The sequence below is a fragment of the Myiozetetes cayanensis genome, unplaced genomic scaffold (genome assembly GCF_022539395.1).
Source record: "Myiozetetes cayanensis isolate MyiCay16 unplaced genomic scaffold, myiCay2020 scf32, whole genome shotgun sequence".
Classification (NCBI taxonomy): Eukaryota; Metazoa; Chordata; class Aves; order Passeriformes; family Tyrannidae; genus Myiozetetes; species Myiozetetes cayanensis.
In genome coordinates, this window is record NW_026087544.1 from 1128458 (window position 1) to 1147149 (window position 18692).

Here is an 18692-nt window from a genome sequence, read left to right on the forward strand (position 1 = left end):
TGACCAGAGTTTTGACATCTTTGGTTCCAGAACAGTTTCAGGAATTAACAAAGCATTAGCATATTCGGCATGACTAATCTGATCATTAGGAGGGGTTTGGGTTTTTTTTTAACCTTAAGGCTTATAATGGGAAACAGGACAGTAATAACCATCCCTGGAAAAACTACAGTTTGTTTTCATTAAGTTTGCCCAGTTTAACTACGTGGAACTACGTCAGATGGTATCTGAATTTTCACCACTGAAAATTAATAGTCCCACAGAAGTCAGAGCACAGGTCATGAACTTGGGCTAAGAGTTGCAAAAATTCAGTATATTCAGCATGTTGGAATTTCTACCACACTTAGGGGACATTGTGCCATTTCTTCTGGCTCATTAATCAGCTCTTTCTGGGCCCTGTGCTGATTAAATTATTAAATGCCCATGCTAAAAGCTCTGAGCACTCTGAAGTTAATTAGGTTTGCAGGTATGAATGATAATCACAGAGAATCACATTGAAACAACCAGTTCTGTCAGCAAATTGAGCCACAAAACAGCTGCTTTTTCCCTTTTGCTTCTGAAAACATCTGTTTAGGAGAAGTTATTTCTATTTTCTTTACTCTTCAGGACTCAAGGAATCAACAGAATCTTCTGTGAGCTGCTTCTTCACAAGGAACTCCTGGAAAATCTCCCTTCCCAAAACCATCCTTGGACCTTCTCTACCTGCCCTTTGTGTCCAGGACAATCATTTACAAATGGTATCGTATCATTTTTGGCCCTTATTCTCCAAATTCAGTCACCAGGATTTCTCAAATGAAGAGTATGCAGGGACAGGGCATTCACCTACCTTAAAATAACAGGATAAAGCAGTTGGAAGTACTCTCAGTGCCTGAGAGGGCTCCTGCCAGGCTTATTAATGAATTAATTAATTTATTTATCCCGAGGCTCCATCAGTTTCATCTAAGAGGCAGCAGATTTTAACCCTCCCAGCAGCTCTAAAGGATGAAGGCAAGTTAAGAACGTACCCATAACAGGAATGCGAGAATTCCTGGAGATTTTGCCACAGGGAAATGAGTTTCCTTTGGGGGTATTAAAGCTCTTGAACCAAATCAAAGGTAAAACTCTGCTGAAGGATTGTGCCTGTAAATAAAACCACGCAAAGCAGCACAACCCTTGCTGTGCACAGACTCCTCCAAAAATACAGTTTTATTGGGGTGAAATACAAGAAGACACTTTTATGTGGATATTAAAAAAAAAAAAAAATTAAAAATTAAAAGCTCTGTTCTGTAGCTGTTTGCAGTCACAGAGGCTCTGTCCTTGTGCTTGGCTGGAATTTCTCCTTTTCCTGCAATTTTCCACTGATGGACACTGATTCCTTGCCTGAAGCATTGCCCAGAGAACCACAGAGCCACGGCTCCAATCCCAGACACGCTCCAAACCACGGAGAACAACCAGAGACACACACAGCACTGGAAAACTCGGCTTTGAACCAGGGGAAGGAGATGCAGGAGGAAAAAGCCGTCCCGTGCCGCTTGTCGGAGGGACTGCTGATCCCGCTGGGCAGGCAGCAGGGAGGATGCATCCAGAGCAGCTCCAGGGAATGCTCTCACCTGATGCCAGCCACGGGCACCTGCTGCTGCTTGCGGATCTTGTTGAAGAGCTCCATGTACTGCACCATGGTGTCCCCGGGGCTGTACACGCTGTCGTGCTTGGCCCCGAACACCGACGGGATCCCGGGCGTGTGGCTCCCCATGAAGCTCTGCATGAACTCCATGAGCAGGTTCCAGCAGTCGTTGGCGATCACACAGGGGCAGTATTCCACCTGGGAACGCAGCCCACAGCCCTGGAGCTGGCGGAAGGGGCAGTGCCCTGCTCCCTGCCTGGCTGCGGGGCGTGCTTTCCATGAAAACATCCCAGAATGTTCATCACGTAACAAGGAGGGGTAACCCCATCCAACCCGGCCTTGCCCCAGGGACAGGGCCTCCCCACCCTCCCAGCCAAGAATTCCTTCCCAATCTCCCATCTCACCCTGCCTTCTGGCAGAGTGAAGCCATTCCTGCTTGTCCTGCCCCTCCAGGACCTTGTAAATAGCATCTCTCCATCTCCCCTGTCAGCTCCCTTCAGGCACTGGACGGCCACAATTCGGTCACCCCTAAACCTTCCTCCTCCGTCCTCCCACGTGGAATTTCCCTGCGTGTCCCTGTGCTGCCCACCCTTCCCAGAGGCCCCTCACCTCCACGGATATGCCCCTGGCGCTGGGCCCCATGGTGACGGTGCCCAGCTTCACCAGGAAGTCGCAGTACTGGTAGCGGGTGCCGCGGCTCTCGATCTTGTTGGCCTTGGCGTTCTGGAAGAAGCCCTTGAGCTTCACCATGAGGGTGTCAAAGTTGGCGTCGGCCACGAGGCAGGGCCCGTTCTCGAAGAGGGCGAAGCAGCTCAGGGGGTACTCGGAGTTGTGCATCACGTACAGCAGCTTCCCTGTCTGCCCTGGAACGACAGCGAGGGGATCTGGGCTGGGAAACCAGCACTCCTGCGCTTGCACCTGCCTGAAAGCAGCACCTGGCCCGCCCTGTGTGTCCCCCTTGGCGCTTTAATTCTGCATCCTCACACGGGCGTTATGTTATCCGGCCACTCAGGGAACAGATGGGGTTTCATTCCGAAGGTTTACAGCGAAAAATAAATTCTCTGCTGCCCCCCAAGTCCAGCCATCAGCCACACGCTGCTACTGTAGCCCCTAAAGCCTTGAACCACATCACCCAGAGAACAGATCACCCAGCGACAGCGCCTCTCAAACACCTCCAGGGAAGGCAGGGAGGGAGGAGGAAGGTAACGAGAAAGGAGGAAAAGGAAGGGAAGGAGAAAGGGAAGGGGGAAAGGGAAATGGGGGAAAAAGGCAAAAGGAGGAAGGAGGGGAAAAGAGTTGGAAAAATGGGGCAGAAAGGGGGGAAAAAAGAGGGGAACAGAAGGAGAGGAAGGAGAAGCAAAGAAGGGTAAGGCGGGGGTTCAGGAGCTGTGCGAAGCCCGGCGGAGCCCCCCGCCCGCCCCCGGGGCTGTGCCGGCGCTCACCCTGCGTGCCCATGGCCCCGGCAGTGTGGTAGGTCTCGCAGTCCACGCCGAACGTGCCCTGCTTGTCCGCGCCCAGCGCCTCCAGCCGCCGCGCCAGCAGCTCCACCGTCTGCTGCACGCTCTTGCCCTCGGCCACCGGCACCTGCGACACGCTGCGGGCACAGGGCTGGGGGTCACGGGCACTGCCCTCCCACCGCCGGGACCACCCGCCCTGCCGGGAGCCCCTCACCGGTGCCGGTCCCACCTCTCCCGGGAGTCCCCGCCGTGGCCCCGGGGCTGCCCCGTTCCCCCCGAGCCCCCCGCTCTCACCAGGTGACCCCCATGGTGCCGGAGCCGCCGGAACGGGCGGGGCGAGGAGGCAGCGGCCACCCCGGAACGGGCGGGGCGAGCCCCACGTGTCTGTTCCCTTTCCCTGCTCCCAGCCCGGTCCCGGTTTCCCGTCCCGGCCCCCCGCCATGCCCAAGGCCCGGCGGGCGCGGGGCTCCGGCCCTGCCCCGGCGCTGCCCTTGGCCGAGCAGATCCTGCAGGACGCGGCCCCGCGGGCCCGGGCGCGGGCGAAGCGGGAGGAGCAGGAGGATGGCGGGGACGAGTTCGTGGACGCGCGGCTGTCCCGGCGCATCCTGGAGCAGGCGCGGCGGCAGCAGGAGGAGCTGGAGGCCGAGCACGGCCCCGGGGCACCCGCAGCCCCCCGGCAGCGCAGCGCGGCCTTGGGTGAGACCCCCGAACCCCCGGGACCCCCTGGAACCCCCGAGGGTGCGCGGCCCCGGCTCAGCCCCCGGCGCTCCCCGCAGGGCCCGGCTCGGACTCGGAGGACGATGAGGAATGGCCCTCGCTGGAGAAGGCGGCGGCGGCGGCGGGACGGAGTGGGGAGTACGGCGGGGAGGTGGAGGTGGACCCCGAGGACGAGAAGGCCATCGAGATGTTCATGAACAAGAACCCGCCGCTGAGGTGAGGAACCGCCGGGGCAGGGGCTGCTTCCCTGCACGGCCCCCAGCTCACTCGTGCCCCATGCCAGCCACCAATTCACCCTGTCCCCTGTCAGGACCCCCCGGCCCCCTGCTCACCCTATCCCTGTCAGTCCCACACAGCCCCCGACTCACCCCCCGTCCCATGTGAGACCCCAACTCACCCTCATCCCATGTCAGACCCATATGGCCTCTGCATCGCCCCCTGCCAGCCCCCGACTCACCCCATCCCCTGTCAGCCCCTCCTGGCCCCACACTCACCCCATCTCATACTGGCCCCAGGCGCACGCTGGCTGACATCATCATGGAGAAGCTCACGGAGAAGAAGACCGAGGTGGAGACGGTGCTGTCGGAGCTCTCGGGCTGCCCCATGCCCCAGCTGGATCCCCGTGTCCTGGAGGTCTACAGGGGGGTCAGGGAGGTGAGGCCGGAGCAGCTGAACCCACAGCCACCCCCCTAAGGTGCTGAGGGAGGGGACAACTGCACAGCCCTGCTGTCAGTGCCCACAGCCATGGCCTGTATCCCTGTCTTTGAAGGTGCTGTCCAAATACAGGAGTGGGAAGCTCCCCAAGGCATTTAAAATCATTCCTGCCTTGTCCAACTGGGAGCAGATCCTCTACATCACCGAGCCAGAGGCGTGGACAGCTGCTGCCATGTACCAGGCCACCAGGTAAGGTCAGGGAGCCTCTGACTCATTCTGCTTTTCCTTTCCATAGCTGGAATCAGATTTACAGAACACCACCCTTTCCCTGTTTGGCCCCCTTTCCCCACCTCTCCCTCTGTGCTTTGGTGTTCCCAGGATATTTTCATCCAACCTGAAGGAGAGGATGGCCCAGAGGTTCTACAACCTGGTGCTGCTGCCGCGGGTCCGGGACGACATCGCCGAGTACAAGCGGCTCAATTTCCACCTGTACATGGCTCTGAAGAAGGCCCTGTTCAAGCCAGCAGCCTGGTTCAAGGGTAGGGGCTCCTGCAGGGGCTGATCTGGGGCTTGTCTGGGGACCTGGTGGGGGTTTGCCTGACTCTCCCCTCCGCAGGGATCCTCCTGCCCCTGTGTGAGTCGGGCACGTGCACGCTGCGGGAGGCCATCATCATCGGCAGCATCCTCACCAAGTGCTCCATCCCCGTCCTGCACTCCAGGTGAGGGGCTGGGGGAGTGGGTGGGGCAAAGCTTCTCCTTCAGGCACCCTGGGAAGCATCTTGGATCTATCCCTCAGCCTCTCCAGCCCCTCGGAGGTGGTGGGAGGTCACTCAGCTGTCTCCAGGGTTTAGAGTCGGGCTGCAGCCCGGCCCCCCGACCCTCTCCTTGGTTCCTGTGGCTCCTGCCTGGGCCCACCACCCACCTTGGTGCTCCCTCCTCCATCCCCGTGCCCCCAGCCCCACTGACCTCCTCTCCCTGTGCCCCCAGTGCAGCCATGCTCAAGCTGGCAGAGATGCAGTACAGCGGTGCCAACAGCATCTTCCTGCGCCTGCTCATCGACAAGAAGTACGCGCTGCCCTTCCGCGTGGTCGACGCCCTCGTGTTCCACTTCCTGGCCTTCCGCACGGACCAGCGGGTGCTGCCCGTGCTGTGGCACCAGAGCTTCCTGGCCTTCGCCCAGCGCTACAAGGAGGACCTGTCCTCGGAGCAGAAGGAGGCCCTGCTGGAGCTGCTCAAGTTCCACAGCCACCCACAGATCTCGCCCGAGATCCGCAGGGAGCTCATGAACTCCAGGACGCGGGACGTGGAGGGGCAGGAGCCCCTGGCCATGGAGTGAGCAGGGCCAGGGAGAAGCTGCGGCCTGACCTTCTCCCTGGGTGCTGCTGGGAGCCATCGTCCTGGATCCTGCTGCTCCGAGCGGTCACTGGGGACGGACTGTGCCCACAGGGCTGGACTGAGCTCCCTGTGCTGCTCCTCACAGGACAAGGCAGCCCCTGTCCCACCCAGGGTCCCGGTGCCACCGGCACTGAGAGAGTTTGGCTTGTTCCTGGACTGGAAAATAAAACCAGAGCCATGTTGGTCAGTCAGGGCTGGTTCTGCCCCTCTGCCACATCCCTGTGTGGTCCTGGACTGTCTGTCCCCACCTGACCCATCCCCTGTCCCTGTCCCCACCAGCCTCTGGAATGCTGGCCCCCTCCCTGCCCCAGGGATTTCCCCCCCACACTCCCAGGGTTTAGTTACCTCCTCTTGGCAAGGCTGTGAAGCCAAGGGGCCACTGTCCTCACCTGGCCATCGAGGCCTCACGCCCGACCTGCTCGTGGCACCTGCCCATGTGCCACCTTAGCTGGAAAACCCAGGGGAGACCTTCCCGCTGTGTCCCACGAGGCTGCACTTACCTGGGAACCTCTCAGTGGGGCTGGGGCTGCCCTGCCTGCCCTCTCCCCGTCTCCATCCTGGGAAACACAAGGCTGGAGCCCCTGAGGGATCCATCAAGGGACAGGGATCTGAGCTCTGCCCTGGCAATCACACAGGGAAACCCTCGAGCCTCTCAGTCTTCTTTAAAATACTTTATTGCAACATCACAGGGTTCTCTGGCTTTCCCAGCAGCGGGGTGAACACCAAACCAGTTTATTCTTAAATTAAAATTCATTTATATATAAAAAACATTTCCTTTTGCACAGCCAGGCTCTGTCCCAGCACTCCTGCTGGCAGGAGGCAGCAGCTCTGGGGCCCTTCTGGACAAGGCAGGCTCAGGGAGGAGCAGTAGCCCCCACCTTTTTCCACCTGATTTTTGTATCCAGTGGCATCCAAAAGGGAAGATTTCTACCTCCTTTTCCACATCTCCCATGGGAGGACAACAGCCATGGAGCCACATGTCCAGAGGTCCCCAGGCAGCAGCGTCTGCCTCCCATCCCTGCAGAGTCTCTGGCTTGCCCTGGTTAATACAATTCCACTCTGTAATGGTTCTCTCATAGAAAAGCAGCAGCATTTTTTTAAAAAACACTTTTTATAAAAAACTAACAGGATCCACAACAACAATACAAAAAACGCAGTAATTGCTTTTCCAACTCAAGTGCGCAGCAAGTGTTCCACCCTCCCAGGACACAGCTCGGATCCACGTGGATACACAAAACACAGCCCCCCCTCCTGAGTGTGATCCGAGATCCCTGCCCTGGGAAGGTGGAGATGCATCCCAGACTATAGCAGCACATTCAAAGGTATTCCTTAAATCCTAGTCTGATGCCTAAGCTACCAAAGGACCAACCAGCTTCCAAGTGAGAGTCTCCCATTGCCCAGGGAGACGGGGAAGGGGCGAAGGGGGAAGGCACTTTTTCGGGAGGAGAGGAGAGCAGCATCCAGGCCCCACAGCAAGGAATGCCACGTCTCCTCCCTCCCTATTTCCCAGCAGTTAATAAATTAAGCAGCTCTGTGGGCCAGCGAGATCCGAGGGGATGGCGCCCAAACCTGCCCCCTCCCAAGGCCAGGACCCTCCTGCTGTCCACACAGGGGGGGAGCACGTCCCCAAAAATCCCGAATCCAACAGCAATAACAAACAAGCCCCACAGTTCCCCTCCCAGCAGAAGCAGCCACACAACTCCCCCGGAGCTGCAGGAATCTGGCACGAAGCAATGGGGACTGAGGGGCAGCTGCTCCCTCCTGAAGGGAACCCTGCAGGTCCAGAGCCCCCCTGCCTGGGGGGAAATTGGGGAGTATCTCCCTCCTCCGGGACATGCAGGTCCCTCCCACGGCCCCACAGCCCCTGGCTGGGGGAGGAGTTGGGGGTTTGGTCCTGCAGGGCAGGTCGGGGCTCGCTGTCCATGATTTGTGGCCCACATGGGGCTGGAAGTCACCATCAGCACCCCCGAGAGCCAGGGAAACACCAACACAGAAACAACTCCAGCTTCTTTCAGAGTCCTGCTCCCCTCCCCAGCATTCTTGTGCCCTGACACCACAACACCGGTCGCTTCACCCCAAGCCACCTGCAGCGGCTGCCGAGCGGCTCCGAGCACAGATCCCGCTCCACATCCCAGCGGGCGGGAGGGATCCCTGGCAGGCAGTGGCGAGGTGGGAGGGATGCAGCGAGCTGGGGGTGCCCAGGGCGAGGGGCGGCTCTCGGGGCCGGGGGCTGGTCACAGGTTGACGTCGGTGACGTCCGTGGGGGTGCTGGTGGGCTGGCTGCCCCCGTACGCCGCCGCCTTGGCGCTGAGCTCCTGCTGCGACTGCGACGCCTGCTTCAGGCTCTCGGCTAGGGCTGCCTCGATCTGCTCCTGACAGGCCTTCAGGCAGTCCTGGGGAGAGGGAGACAGACAAGAGACTTCAGTTCTCTGCTCCTCGGAGGTGGGAGCCTTATGAATCACTCCGAGCCGGGAGCTGCATCTCTGACCCTCAGAGCATCCAAACACACAGGACAAAGGAGACAAAGGAGCTTTTCTCCACCGAGGGCAATCTGCAGCTTGTCTGTGCTTTGGGCCCCTCCCCAGGCAAAGCCCCACGTGCTGGTTGTCCTCTCCCCACCTCCCTGTTCGATCATATTCTCCAGGCAGAGACACTGTGCCCATCAGAGCTTCCAAAGCATCCACCCTCGTGCCCGGAAGCAGGGTGTGATTTGAGGATCATGGCAAGGGCAGAGCAGCTCTGCACAGGCTGGGATCGGCCTTTACAACCCAAACTTCCCAGACCCACAGTGGCCTGCAGCACACAGAGCCCATGGAGCCTCTCTGCCTCCCCAGGCCCTTCAGCCCAGCTCTCCCAGAGCTCGGGGTGGTCCTGCAGCAGAGCTGGGCACAGGAATCCTGCTGGTTAATCCATCATTAACAGCCCTGGCACTGCCTCGCTCTGGGGGTCTCTGAGGCAGGGAGCTCCCTGAGCCAAAAGCCACCCGTGTGTTCCCACACCACCACACCCCAGCCAAGCTGGGAGGACGCTCCTGTGGCCTCACAGCTTCTCACAAGGTTTCCTTCTCACAGGGTTTCCTGTGTCCCCCTGTGCAGCTCCCCAGGGACCCACCCCACTGCTGGGGGACACACCGGCCCCCCTCCCAGGAAGGCTCAGGGGGCTGCAAGCAGCACCTCCACTCGTCACAAACACAAACCCTGCCGTGTTTTTCCCCCCTACACGAGCTGTAACCAGAGGAGGAAACTCCCACTCGGATGCCGGAGCCCCCCGGATGCTCCGAGGCGTCAGCGCCGGGCACGGCCCAGCCCGGGGAGCTCGGGGGCAGTTCACACCTCAGGGATACTGTCACACCCCGAAATCTCTTACCAGGAATCCACCAGCGGTTCTTAGAAACCGACAGAGGATGTGGCGAGCGAAAATAGCAACGCCCAGCTCCCCTTCCCCGCTCCCCTTCCCCACTTCCCGTCAGCGCCGCCTCCTCGTGCCAGCGCTGCAGCCGAGCACCAGGGACAGGGCCACCATCCCTGGGCTCTGTCACCATGGCCAGTCCACCCCCAGGCTCTGTCACCACGGCCAGTCCACCCCCAGGCTCTCCATCCCCACTGCAAATCCAGCCCTGGGCTCTCCATCCCCACAGCCACCCAGCCCCGGGCTCTCCGTTGGCAATTTTGGCAGAGGTGCCCAAGCCAGCCTGGCCATGCACTGCCAGGCTCCTGCTGGCCATGGAGCCAGCCCTGCACCCCCAGCACTGCCCTGCTGGGCCTCGGCAGCTGCAGGAAGGGGGTCACCCTTCCAGCTGGAGCCAGAAGGGAAACTGAGTCACAGCCCGGGGACACCACAAGGCTCAGGGAGAAGCATCTGCGCCACAGGCACGGGAGGCCAAGGCCAGGAGCTCCATGGGGAGCCCTGCAATGCTGTGGACACATCCAGGATCCTCCAGGAGCTGCCATAATCCTGTGTGTTGGGGCACAGCAGATGCCCTGGGGAGGGAGGGTGGCAGAGCTGTGCTGGGCTCCATTTCGGCTCCCTCCCTGCTTCCCACCTGTTCCCCCCCAGCCCTGACCTGGACAGGTTGCAGCCCCTGCCCCGTGCCCGCAGCAGCAGCTTGTGAGCAGGTGGCTGCACTGATTCTCCTCCAAACAAAACAATTCCATCCGCACAAGCGGCTCGGGAGCCTCCCGCCCGCCCTCCTGCCCGGACAAAGGCTCGGGGCAGCCCCCAGCCCAGCCCAGCCCTGTCAGGGGACTGTAACCGAGCCCGCAGCGCCGGTGCCGGGCAGGAGGACAGATCAAAGGGGGCCCTGGCAGAGGGAAAGCTCCCCTTTGCTGCAGCAGGAGCGACCTGGGGAGCCCAACAGGATCCTCCTTCCCTTCTCCAAGGGCAGTGGAGGGGCTGGCAGATGCCCCCCTTCCCCCCCAGTCCTGGGCACCTGCAATCAGACACCGCAGAGGGGAGCAGATGCCGAGCCCGGAGTCTCCCTCTGCCCCTTCCCACCCTGTCAACCCGATCCTGCCAACACCTGCCCCTGCAGGGAACAGACGCTGCCCTTTGTGTGGCATTTCAAAGGCTCCCCAGCCCACCCTGCCATGCCCAGGCAGGAGCCACTGCGGCTGTGGGGCTGTTTTTGGGATGCTCCCTCTTCCCCTGGCTCTCCTCAAACCAGGGTCAGCACCATCATCAACAGCCCAATTGCAAAGCATCACAGAAGAGCTTGGGGTGGAAGGGTCCTCTGGAGTCCACCCAGTCCCACCCCCCTTCCAAGGCAGGGTCACCTGGAGCAGGTGACACAGGGACGTGTCCAGGTGGGTTTGGGATGTTTCCAGAGAGGGACACTCCCCACCTTCCCCGTCCCGGTGCTCTGCCACCCTCCATGGAAAAGCTCTTCCTCTCAGAAGGAGCAGCAGAAGAGGGAGGGTTCCCAGCAGCTCCAGCAGCTGTCCCCTGTGCCCACTCACCACGTCGGTGCCCGTGATCCCGGCCAGCAGCTCTGTCATGGCCTCGCCGCCGAAGCCGCTCACGGAGACGGTCAGCCCGTGGATGGCGGCTCCAATGCTGCCCGTGGCGATCATGGACGGGGGGTACATCACAAACGTGCAGTCTGCAGCAGCACAGGGACACAGGGGCAGAGAGAGGCCCTTAGCGAGGGTGCACGTGGTGTTTGGGATCGTGATTCCCCTGGAACACTCGAGAGGGGCTGACAGAGGGGGCTCTGCAGTTTAGGAGGGAGAAAGGGGGGCGAAGGAAAAGACAACAGGCAGAGCAACAGCTCCAGAAGCCCTGAGGTGAGGTGGCTCTAGAGACTGAGGGAGAGGCTGAGAAAGGCAGGGGAGAGCAGCCCGGGTGAGGCAGCACCCACCTGTGGCACACAGGGCGATGAAGGTCTGGGCGTGTTTCTTCACCAGCTCCACGTTGTCCACGGGCAGCGGGAGGCGGTGGAGGATGTGGGGCAGGAAATCGTTGGCTATCACTGAGACCAGGTCCCACTTCAGCTTCTCCAGGACCAGAAGCTCCCAGTGCTGCAGAGCGAGGACAGACAGGATGTTACGGAGCAGGGCGGGAGCACTCGAGAGCGACAGCTCAGCACAACCCCAGGGACAGGGAAGGGAAGAGGGACTGTCCCCACTGTGTCCCCAGTCTGTGGCACAATTCCAGCCCCGGACTGCTGCAGAGCTGGGAGCACAGCTCAGAAAGAGGAAGCAATAAATCTGGTTTCTCTTTTCCAGGGAGCAGTGGGATCAGCCACCGACACCCCTCTCTGTGCACGCTGCTGAACCATCCCACCGAGGGGAACCAGGGCAAGGAGCAGCAGGCACAGCATTCCCATATCCCTCCTCCACTCCCAAGAGGACAGGGTGATGTCCAGGCTCCCAGAACAGCTCAGCCCAGGGGATCCCTGTTACAGCAAAGGGAACAGAGCTCAGAGGACTGGAAATGCAGCAGTTGGGCAGAACCTCTCCTACTCTTCCCACCTCTTCTCCACCATGAGAGCCTTCAGTTCTGCTCAGCAGAGCAAGAGGCACTGAACAGCCACACCAACCCCCACCTCTGCCACCAGTGTACAGCCAAGGGCTCTTGGTGGTCCCCAGCGACTGCCAACGCCTCCATCCCAGCCAAGGGGCTCCCTCCAGGCACCCAGCAGGGACCTCTGTGGGACCTCCACGGGCCAGCAGAGCTGGCTGTGAGCTGGGGAGCAGATGGTGGGAAGGCTGGGTGCCCTGCAGGAGTTTGAGCTGGAGCTCTGGCTGCTCCAGGCACCTGCTGAGCCTCTCCTGGCTCTGCCAGCCCTGGGCATCAGCCCTGGCATGGACACACCGTGCAGGGCAGCCCCAGACCAGCCCTTGGCAGAGCCAGCACCCAGCCAAGGTGTCCACAGGGAACCTCAGCACAGAATTTGGGACCCCTGCACTCAATTCCCTGCCCTGCCATCAGTGCCAAGGTCTCACAGTGTGGCTGGAGCAGCAGCTGAGCCCAGCTCAGAGGCCACACACGTTCTGTCCTCCCTGGGCTGGGCAGCTTTGGTGTCACCTCTGGGTGTGACTGTGCCACTGACTCTCAGGAGAGGGAGCTGTGTCTTCCCAGGATCATTTTTCCCCTCCCATCCCAGCAGTAGCGCCACAGGCAGCCCACACCCCAAGACACAATGACCATCTCCAGCCCCAGAAGAAGTGAGATTTTTTTTTTTCTAAGGTCAGATCTTAATTTTCTCCTTTTTTTTTTTTGTAAACCCCCTCTCTCTCCTTACACAACAAACCAGCTTTGAGTTGCCTAAATGAGCAGCATTGCTCAACCTGCTCCAAAGCCCCTCCCTGAGGCCCAACGTGCTGGTTGCCACTTCACAGCCTGCACTTTTCCACCCAGGAAGCCATTCCTTGCCTCCACAGGCTCCCACCTCCCATATGGATGGCCAGCCTGCCAGGCCTGCTGGAGTTCTCAGCCAAATCCAGAGGATAAAAGCAAGAAGAAACCCTGCAAAGAGCTCCAGAGGATCACAGGTCACGGATTGCCTGGTTCGAGGTGGGACTGGGGCAAAGAGGAGAGATCAGGCTTGGGAAAAGAAGGAAACACAGGTATAGAATATCCTGAGTTGGAAGGGACCCACAAGGATCAAAGTAGGTGCTGGACACTGGTTAAATTGCAGCCACACAGGAAACAGCCCCCTCTGTGGAGTGGCAGAGCCTGTTCCTGCTGGGATGTTGTCCCAGGGAGAAGATCCAGATCCAGGTGCAGCTCAGCCACAAGGCCTCACCTGGGACAGGGACTGATCCGGGACAGCCTGTCCCTCTGCAAGGCACAACAGCAGCTCTTTTCCAGGCACAGGTTCATCACCATCATCTCAAACCCTGGCTGTTCCAAGAGGCTGATCCCAGGCCCCTCTGGCTCCAGGGATGGCAGATGAAGGTGCCCGGCGCCAAGGACTGTCACCAGCTCGCAGGATTTAGCTCGGGGAAGCCTCTCTCCTGCCAAACCACCCTGCTCCTCGCTCCTCTCCTGCTAACCCTAGGGACTCCCCGCCCTCAGATCCATGTCAGGATCTCTGAATCACTTTATCTGTGGAAGGAGCAGAACAAAAGCAGCGAGAGGCAGGACAGGCAGGTTCGCGGCAGCAGCGCCGCTGATGGAGCAAACATCCTCTTCCTGGCATTTTGTTCTGCACCTCAGTCAATCAGTCCCTGCCTGGGTAATGAAAGGGAGGAAGAAAGTGCAAAATGTCCCTTTGTTTCTCCAGCCTGCAGAGTTCACCCTCCTCGTGGAAGGGCTGAAAGCTGCCAGCACTGCCCGTGGAGCATCCCAGCACTGCCCGGGGAGCATCCCAGCACTGCCCATGGAGCATCCCAGCACTGCCCGGGGAGCATCCCAGCACTGCCCAGGGAGCATCCCAGCACTGCCCGGGGAGCATCCCAGCACTGCCCGTGGAGCATCCCAGCACTGCCCAGGGAGCATCCCAGCACTGCCCGGGGAGCATCCCAGCACTGCCCAGGGAGCATCCCAGCACTGCCCAGGGAGCATCCCAGCGCTGGGAATGCATCAGGTCCTCTTCTGCAAGACCCCCAGGGAAGAGCTCTCTGTGCCTGGCCAGCAGCTCAGGGGGTGGAAACCACACACCAGAGCTACCCCTCTGCAAGTCTGATCCCTCCTGGCTGCATCCCAGAACAGAGGAACAAGAAAGAAGGGCAGGACAGCAGAATTCCCGCTGCCTGCCCTGCTCTGAGCAGGTGAGCACAGTCCTGCAGTCAAACTGCACCCTCAGGCAGCCCCGAGCCACAGGCAGGGACTGTTTGACTCCATTCCCAGCCCTGCAAACTCCGTCTGGGATGTGCCAGTCCCAGCAGCTCCCCCTGCCATGCAGTGACAGCCACGCTGCACATCAAGCTCTGCCCTCACAACACCCACACACCCGCTGTGCCTGCAGGAGCCTGGAAATCCATCTGGGAGCAGAGCCCACCCCCCTGTGCAGCAGCCCTGGCTGCAGGAGGGAAGGGAGCTGTGCTGGGTTGTCCCTGCAGCTGAGAAGGGACCATCTGACACTGTCACAGACCCGGTGACACACTCGGTGCTCCCGAGGTGACTCACGGGGAGGGTGCACAGAGCAGCCTGTCACCCCCCCCCAGCAGCTCCAGAAATGAGCAGCCTCCAAAGGCCATTTGCAAATGGGAAACAGGGGCAAACATCTGCTTCCATGGGCACCTTCCAGCGTGGATGTCAAGGCAAAGGTACCAGCTCCAGAGGGACAAATGGTCACGTCTGTCCCACCTGTGCCACAAGCAGAAGGGAAAGCAGGGAAACATCAGAGTGTCTTCTGGAAAACCACTTCCCTCTCTAGCCAGCTCTAATTTTCACTCTTCATGGCACTCAGGGCCACTGCTGCTCCCTTCATCATCTACCTGGAGGCTCCATCCTCTGCAGGCTTTGCCAGGGAATTCCTGGTTGTTGGCAAAACTGACCTTTAGGTTGAGGCTTTCCAAGACAAGCCAATGTATCAGGAGCAAACCAGGCAGATGGAGGTGACTTACAACTGCTCTGCCCAAGCAGCTGAACACCCTCTTGCACAGGCCAGAAAAGTCTTCATTAAAAGAGAAAAAAAGGGGGGGGGGAAAAAAAAAAAAGAAAAAAAGGAAAGGTAGGTTAGATAACGCCCCTGACGGAAATCCAACTTCCTGCAAATGGACAAGTCCCTCGTTGCATCATTTCCTTCTCCCTAGAATAACCTCACCAGGAGTGTGTTTCAAGGGTGTCCTTTCTAAGCTGCTGAGCTGGGGCCAAGCATCCCAGCAGGAGAAGGGAATGTGAGCCAGCCCCCTGGGATCCGGGATGGCAGCGCTCCGTGGGAAGAGGCCAGGATGCACCACTGTCCAAACCCTGATGAAGAAGCTCCCCTTCCCCTCCCCACCCTGGCAGATTGTGAAAGAGCAGCACCATCCCCTGCTCGGCACAGAGGGGGAACAGCAGCCCCTGGGTGTCGTAATCCAGCACTGACTCCAGCGGGTCCCAGAGCCCAAACCCTCCCCAGGCCCTCAGATGTTCCCTCCCCTCCCTGCCTGCAGTGAGGACAGTGGGAGAGCAGAGTGGGATGTGCTCCAAACAGGGTTAAAATCCCTGGCAATCCAGCCTCGTGGTGGGCAGGGAAGTTGACCACCAGATGATGGACTGTGGAGCAGCTCCTGCCCAGAGATCTGCCAGTGCCTCAGGTCCCCTCTGGAAGGGCCAGGCTGGCTCCTGATGCTTCTGCTCAGCCCTCTGATGACCAGGAATAAACCCCTGCACTGCTGAGTGGGAAAGGGATCCTATCTGCCTGGAAAAGCTACCTGTGTCCAGCCCAAAAAAGGACTTTTGATCCTCAAAATGAAGCCATTTTCATCCACCTCAAGTCCAAATTGCTCCTGGAGCACAGAGATCCAAGAGATTTGTGCCAGTCATCCATCTGTGCCTCCTGAGAGCAACCCAGGATCCTGGGAGGGAGAAAAACACAGGGAAGGAGAACCCCAGGACTGAGACCTGAAGGATCAGCAGTGAAAAACGGGCATCAGACAGCGCTTTCCTCCTCCAGCTCCACCCCAGGAGGAGGGAGAAGGGAAGATGAACATTGTGGCACTGCCTGGCCACAGCTTCCTGCTGACAAACCTCAGGGGGAAGAAATAAGAAAGACTCTGAGCAAGGAGGAATTAACATTGGAGTCTGAGAGCAAAGGAAAGTCTCCAGGGATGCTGCACATGCTCTGCCCACTCCCCACCTGCACCTCTCCACCCTCCTCTGGGAGGAGCCAGCTGCAAACAGGGCTCAAAACTCAACTGGAAACAGCAAATCCTGCCCAAGAGTTCACCAAATAAATCAGAATGAAAGATGACTGGGACCCACAGGATGCAGGCACAAGGTGCCCACCCAGAACACGTCCCTGCAGCCCGAGGTCTGGGCTGCAGGAGTCACCAGGGCTGGCTGGGACTCCCTCCTGGTCTCAGGGACAGGACTGAGCATCCAGGGGAGCCACAAGTGCTGCTGTTTCCTCTGTGCATTCCCACCCCTCCCCACGATTAATCACCCACCCGTGAGTGCCAACTGAGACAATCACCACCCACAGGGTCATGGAGGTGAGGGGATTTTCCCCGGTCCTTTCACTGCCACTTGGAAAAAACCACGTTCATGCCAGAGCTCCCCAGTTACCAGAACTGCCCTCGGTTCACACCTGAAAGTTCTGTGGGTTCACTCCCCACCTTGGGGACAAATCACACTCAAATCACCCCACCCAGCCCCCCAAAAAACCAGAGATACCAGAAGAAGGTGATGAGTAACCCTGGGACGTTCTCAGGGGCAAACGGTCCCAGGGCTGGTTCTCACCCCAGGTTGTCCCCAGGGCCCTGAGCCCCCAGCAGGGAAGGCCCCAACAAAAGGGGCTCTCCAGTTTCCTCCTGCACTGGTGAAGTTGAACTCAGAGGTTTTGGATCCCTGATCTTTTATCAGACACCAAAACTCTTTGCCTTTCAAAGCCTCAGAGCTGAACTTCTGCCTGAGTGTGCAGGGTGACAGCCCAGGGTGACAGCCCAGGGTGACAGCCCAGGGCTGGAAACGAGCACTGCAGGCACAAGGAACTTCCTCTGTGACCTGGAGGGGACAATTCTGCTCCCCTGCAACAGGGAAGATGGAAAGGTCTCCACCAACAGGCACCAGACCCTGCAGGGCAAGGGGGAGAGAAGGCTGGAATGCAGGGGGAGGTGAGGGAAGGGACACAGGCAGGAGTGATGGCAGGCAGCAGGATGCAGCAGAGCTGGGGAGGAGGCAGAGGGTGGTTACCAGGAGCTGCTGAGGTGTGATGGAGTTGTCTGTGTAAATGCAGAGTTTCTCCACGGTCAGGGGCATGGTTTCTCTCAGTTTGGAGGCCAGCAGCATGCACACAGCCCCCAGGAGCTGCAGGTGGTTCTTCTGCACGGGCACCGACGACAGGAACCGATCCACGTAATTCATGGCCAGGGGGAAAACCTCTTCCTCACACTTCTGCTCCTCACACACCTGGCAAAACCCAGTGGCAGAGACACAAAGTAAAGGCAGGGCTCCCCAGCCCCTGCCTGCACAGCAGCTTCAAAGCCTCTGGTGTTTCACACTTGTCAGGGCTCTGGAGCCTCCGGGGTGAACCCTGATGACACCCCTGGGGTTGCACCAGCAAGGAGCTTCCCCAGGGCCTCAAGGCTTCATCTTCCTGGGGAAATTTAGGTGCGGCTAGAAGGAGTGCACAAATGAGACCGAACTGAATTGATTTGGCCCCGTTTCTGATCTCCCCTGCTGGAGATGCCTCCAGCCAGCTGGACAGCAAAGCTGCCACCTCCTGCCCTGTGGGGACTGCGGATCTCTGGAGAAAGGGAGCAGTTCCAGCAGATCTCCAGCTGGAGACTTAACAGAGCAGGATCCACTGCTGGCAATTCCACCTCGAGTGCTCCGGAGACACAAGAAGAGTCAGTGGCAGCACCCGAATCAATGCTGGGTCCCAAAGTCCTCCTCCCTCAGCCACAGAATCCAGCAGCTCCGAATTTCAGCCCTCTGCCCTTATCTCCCAACAGTATCAAAACACTTGTCATATTTAACTTCCTTCTTTCAACACGACCATAAAAATATTGCGGTTTCTCCCCGTTCTGCAGCAAACACCATCCTCCTCCCAGCCCCGGCGACACACCGACACGGGTGTGACAACTGCCACTTGTCACCCACTTGTCACCCCTTCAGGGCTTCACAGGGACAGGTCCCGAAGCACCCGATGCACCATTTATTTAATACCCTTCTCGGAAAGGGAATTGAATAAACAGAGTAACAGGGAAGGGAGGGGGGAAAAGCCCTTTAAAAAGCAAATGTTCATTATTTCTTTTTGACGGAGCTTCCCTGCAGCAGCCGCCGGGCTGGAGGACGGGGAAGCTCCATCCCGACCTCATCGGTCCTCTGCAAATCGTTCTTTACCGAGACTCTTCTCTGCGACCACCTCATGCAGAGCCCCGAGGGATCCTCCCCCCTGCCCCGAACTCCATCCTGCAGCGAGCCACGCTCCTTTTTCATTTGGGGAAGTAAATAGTAGCGTTATTATTTCCCCCTCTAACCAGGCTCTCGCAGCCCCGAGCCCAGCTCTGCCCGGAGCTTCTGGGGGTCTCTCCCCACCGGGGTGGGGTGAGCTGTGGCTGCGGGGGGAGGTGTGTCCCGCTCCTCCCGCACGGGCCGAACACGTTTCAGCCCAGCCGGCGCTCACGGAGCAAAGAGCCCGCAAAGGACCCTCCACGTGCAGCCCCCGCGCTCCCCACGGGCATCACCCCCTGCCCTGAGCACACACCTCCGGGCTGGCGCGTCCCCTGGCTTGTCCCCTGCACCCCTGTCCCCCCCAGCACACGCGGGCGAGGGGC

The 18692-nt window shown here is 59.4% G+C and overlaps 3 protein-coding genes across 4 annotated transcripts in view; 1 reads left to right on the forward strand and 2 right to left on the reverse strand.

Moving 5' to 3' along the window:
* Positions 1-1149: 1149 nt before the first annotated feature.
* On the reverse strand, positions 1150-3389 carry MED20 (mediator complex subunit 20). The gene is made up of 4 exons (XM_050326780.1): positions 3352-3389; positions 3043-3194; positions 2210-2463; positions 1150-1798 (listed from the first exon to the last, which is right to left on the reverse strand). Exons 1-4 carry the CDS (start codon positions 3363-3365, stop codon positions 1583-1585), a joined length of 636 nt encoding a protein of 211 aa, XP_050182737.1. The 5' UTR covers positions 3366-3389; the 3' UTR covers positions 1150-1582.
* A 78-nt stretch (positions 3390-3467) lies between these two features.
* Positions 3468-6039, forward strand: BYSL (bystin like). The gene is made up of 7 exons (XM_050326876.1): positions 3468-3753; positions 3834-3990; positions 4290-4428; positions 4544-4677; positions 4807-4967; positions 5045-5147; positions 5416-6039. Exons 1-7 carry the CDS (start codon positions 3498-3500, stop codon positions 5762-5764), a joined length of 1299 nt encoding a protein of 432 aa, XP_050182833.1. The 5' UTR covers positions 3468-3497; the 3' UTR covers positions 5765-6039.
* Positions 6040-6481: 442 nt separating this feature from the next.
* Positions 6482-18692, reverse strand: part of CCND3 (cyclin D3) — a 31862-nt gene continuing 19651 nt past the window's right edge. For both annotated transcript variants that reach the window (XM_050326878.1, XM_050326877.1), the window contains exons 2-5: positions 17107-17322; positions 11180-11339; positions 10779-10921; positions 6482-8216 (exon numbers count right to left, since the gene is read on the reverse strand). In XM_050326878.1, coding sequence (XP_050182835.1) covers positions 8058-8216; positions 10779-10921; positions 11180-11339; positions 17107-17277 — 633 coding nt within the window. In that variant the 5' untranslated portion in view covers positions 17278-17322 and the 3' untranslated portion in view covers positions 6482-8057. The remainder of the gene's footprint in view (positions 8217-10778; positions 10922-11179; positions 11340-17106; positions 17323-18692) is intronic.

Excerpts from the sequence above, each read along its gene's own strand:
- MED20 (XM_050326780.1), bottom strand. Across the intron at positions 2,464-3,042 it reads CGGGGCCATGGGCACGCAGG|GGCAGACAGGGAAGCTGCTG; the intron begins GTGAGCGCCGGC and ends CTGTCGTTCCAG. Across the intron at positions 1,799-2,209 it reads CCAGGGGCATATCCGTGGAG|GTGGAATACTGCCCCTGTGT; the intron begins GTGAGGGGCCTC and ends CTGCGTTCCCAG.
- BYSL (XM_050326876.1), top strand. The coding sequence starts at position 3,498 with ATGCCCAAGGCCCGGCGGGCGCGGGGCTCCGGCCCTGCCCCGGCGCTG. Across the intron at positions 3,754-3,833 it reads GCAGCGCAGCGCGGCCTTGG|GGCCCGGCTCGGACTCGGAG; the intron begins GTGAGACCCCCG and ends CGCTCCCCGCAG. Across the intron at positions 4,968-5,044 it reads GCCAGCAGCCTGGTTCAAGG|GGATCCTCCTGCCCCTGTGT; the intron begins GTAGGGGCTCCT and ends TCCCCTCCGCAG.